Source organism: Petaurus breviceps, unplaced genomic scaffold (assembly GCF_028583685.1).
Source record: "Petaurus breviceps papuanus isolate PSGF00001 unplaced genomic scaffold, PetGlider_PUasm1.0 90895, whole genome shotgun sequence".
Lineage (NCBI taxonomy): Eukaryota > Metazoa > Chordata > Mammalia > Diprotodontia > Petauridae > Petaurus > Petaurus breviceps.
Window position 1 is genome coordinate 16,349,855 of NW_027187372.1, and position 2,449 is coordinate 16,352,303.

The 2,449-nt window shown below is 44.9% G+C and overlaps 1 protein-coding gene across 1 annotated transcript; it reads left to right on the top strand.

The window, feature by feature from the left end:
* Window positions 1-901: 901 nt before the first annotated feature.
* On the top strand, window positions 902-2,215 carry LOC138151032 (eukaryotic translation initiation factor 3 subunit F-like). Its single transcript, XM_069074466.1, has one exon. It carries the CDS (start codon window positions 923-925, stop codon window positions 1,964-1,966), a length of 1,044 nt encoding a protein of 347 aa, XP_068930567.1. The 5' UTR covers window positions 902-922; the 3' UTR covers window positions 1,967-2,215.
* The last annotated feature ends 234 nt before the right edge of the window (window positions 2,216-2,449 follow it).

The following is a 2,449-nucleotide window of genomic DNA, read 5'->3' on the forward strand; positions in this document are numbered from 1 at the left end:
AACCTCTGTATTCTCTGAAGTTCAGGGTGCTGAACTTTTCCCCCTGAACAAGATAAATGACATATGTTTGATTAAAGCAAGATTGTTAACCCATTTTGAGTTGCTTTCCTTTAGAAAAGCAGATCTAGGAACCTGCGCTAGCAGCCATCCTGGGGATGTTGGGGTGCTTGCTGCTACAACATCTTAAAAGCAAAAAATTAATGGAATTTTTAAAGCATATTTTGAACTTAGGCACTTCATATTTTAACTTTAAAAGGCTTACTGACATTTAACAACATGGTGGTATGCAAAAATAATCCAACTCAATTCAGTTCAATTAAAAATGTTTTTATAAATTCTTATGTTGTACAGAACACCGTGTAAAAGTATTTGGTGCAATGCACAGTGTAGATAAGATAATTGTTTTTGCCCTCATGGAGATTAAATTCTGGTAGGAGGATCCAACGTACTTGCAAATAGCTATAACACAAAAATGTATTATTAAAGTGTATAAGAAATATGAATAAAACCTTCTGGAGCTCTGAAAAAGGGAAAGTTATCATCAACTGTTGTAGGTTGGAGAGGGAAAGGGGAAATCTTTCTGGAGAGGGTAAGAATTGAATTAGGCTTTAAAAGATAGGTAACAATTCAATAGAGAGGGTCAGGGTACTCTAGACAGTATAAATAAGCCTTTTCATAATTATTATAGTGAATCCATAGCTCCTTGGAATCCTTGGGATGGAGTCATTCTGGAGACTAATGTTTCCTCGATAGCTAAAAGTTTAACTTTTTGAAGTACCACATTTTTTTAAAATTTAAAAGTTTTTTAAAGGACAGTTTTCCAGCATATATGCTTTTCTACCTAGTTCTTATATAGATTGAATTTTTAATCTTAATTATTAATCATCTTAAAGACTATTGTTGCCTTTCGCGCTTCTGCAACATGGCGGCTGCTACGGCAGCCTCGGGTTCCTCCCTGACTTCGACTCCGGCCCCGACCCCAACCCCGGCGTCTACACCGGATTCTGCCCCAGCTCCCTCTCCGGCACAGGCCCAGGGCCAGGCCCCGGCTTCGGCGCCTCCGCTGGCTGCCCCGGCTGCCCCGGCTGCCCCGACCCCGACCCCGGCTCCGGCGCCGGCCCCCCTCGGGCCCGGTATCCCCGGGTCGGTCCCCGGCGGCCGCGTGGTCCGGCTACACCCAGTCATCCTCGCCTCCATCGTGGACAGCTACGAGCCTCGCAACGAGGGCGTGGGATGCGTCATCGGCACTCTGCTGGGAACAATTGACAAACACTCAGTAGAAGTCACCAACTGCTTTTCAGTGCCACATAATGAGTCTGAGGATGAGGTTGCTGTGGACATGGAATTTGCTAAGAATATGTATGAATTACACAAGAAAGTCTCTCCAAGTGAACTTATTCTGGGCTGGTATGCCACAGGCCATGACATCACAGAACATTCAGTACTGATTCATGAGTACTACAGCCGGGAGGCCCATAGCCCCATTCACCTCACTGTGGACACCAGCCTCCAGAATGGGCGGATTAGCATCAAAGCCTACGTCAGCGCTTCCATGGGTGTTCCTGGAAAAACAATGGGGGTGATGTTCACTCCACTGACAGTGAAATATGTCTACTATGATACTGAGCGAATTGGAATTGACCAGATCATGAAGACATGTTTCAGCCCCAACCGTGTGATTGGCCTTTCAAGTGATCTGCAGCAAGTTGGTGGTGCATCAGCCCGGATCCAGGATGCTCTAAGCACAGTGTTGCAGTATGCTGAGGATGTGCTGTCCGGAAAGGTGTCAGCTGACAACACCGTGGGCCGCTTCCTGATGGGCCTGGTTAACCAAGTTCCCAAGATTGCCCCTGAGGACTTTGAGACCATGCTGAACAGCAACATCAATGACCTGTTGATGGTGACTTACCTTGCCAACCTAACCCAGTCACAGATTGCTCTCAATGAGAAACTTGTGAGCCTGTGAGGAAACCCAATGAGCAGCAGCTACAGCCAGCAACTCCACCTGATGTGGGTCCTCGCTTGACCCGACCTATAGGATAGAGCGAAGAAAAGCGGATTCTTCTTCAGTCATCACCTTTAAGTTGCCTGTTTCTGTAGATGAGCTGTTTATAACTCCAAATAAAACACAAACATCCCTTTTCCCTCTGGGTAAGGGATTGATTGTGACCTTTCCCTTGGGGGAGGAGGATGCTAACTTGGAAAAAAACAACAACTATTGTTTTTGCTATGCTGTTATGATCCTAGAATCTGTGGAGATGTATAGAAATACCTGCTCTTACACCAACTGGACTCAGACTATTGGGCTTCTTGAATTCTTCAATTCAACAAATTCTGACTTCTTATGTAGGCTTTATTATACTTTTTCTACCTCCTTTCTTGCAGTCATTTGTTAATTCTCCCTTTTTCAGGTCTAGCAGATGCCATGTTCCTTTCTAATTTATGGTTG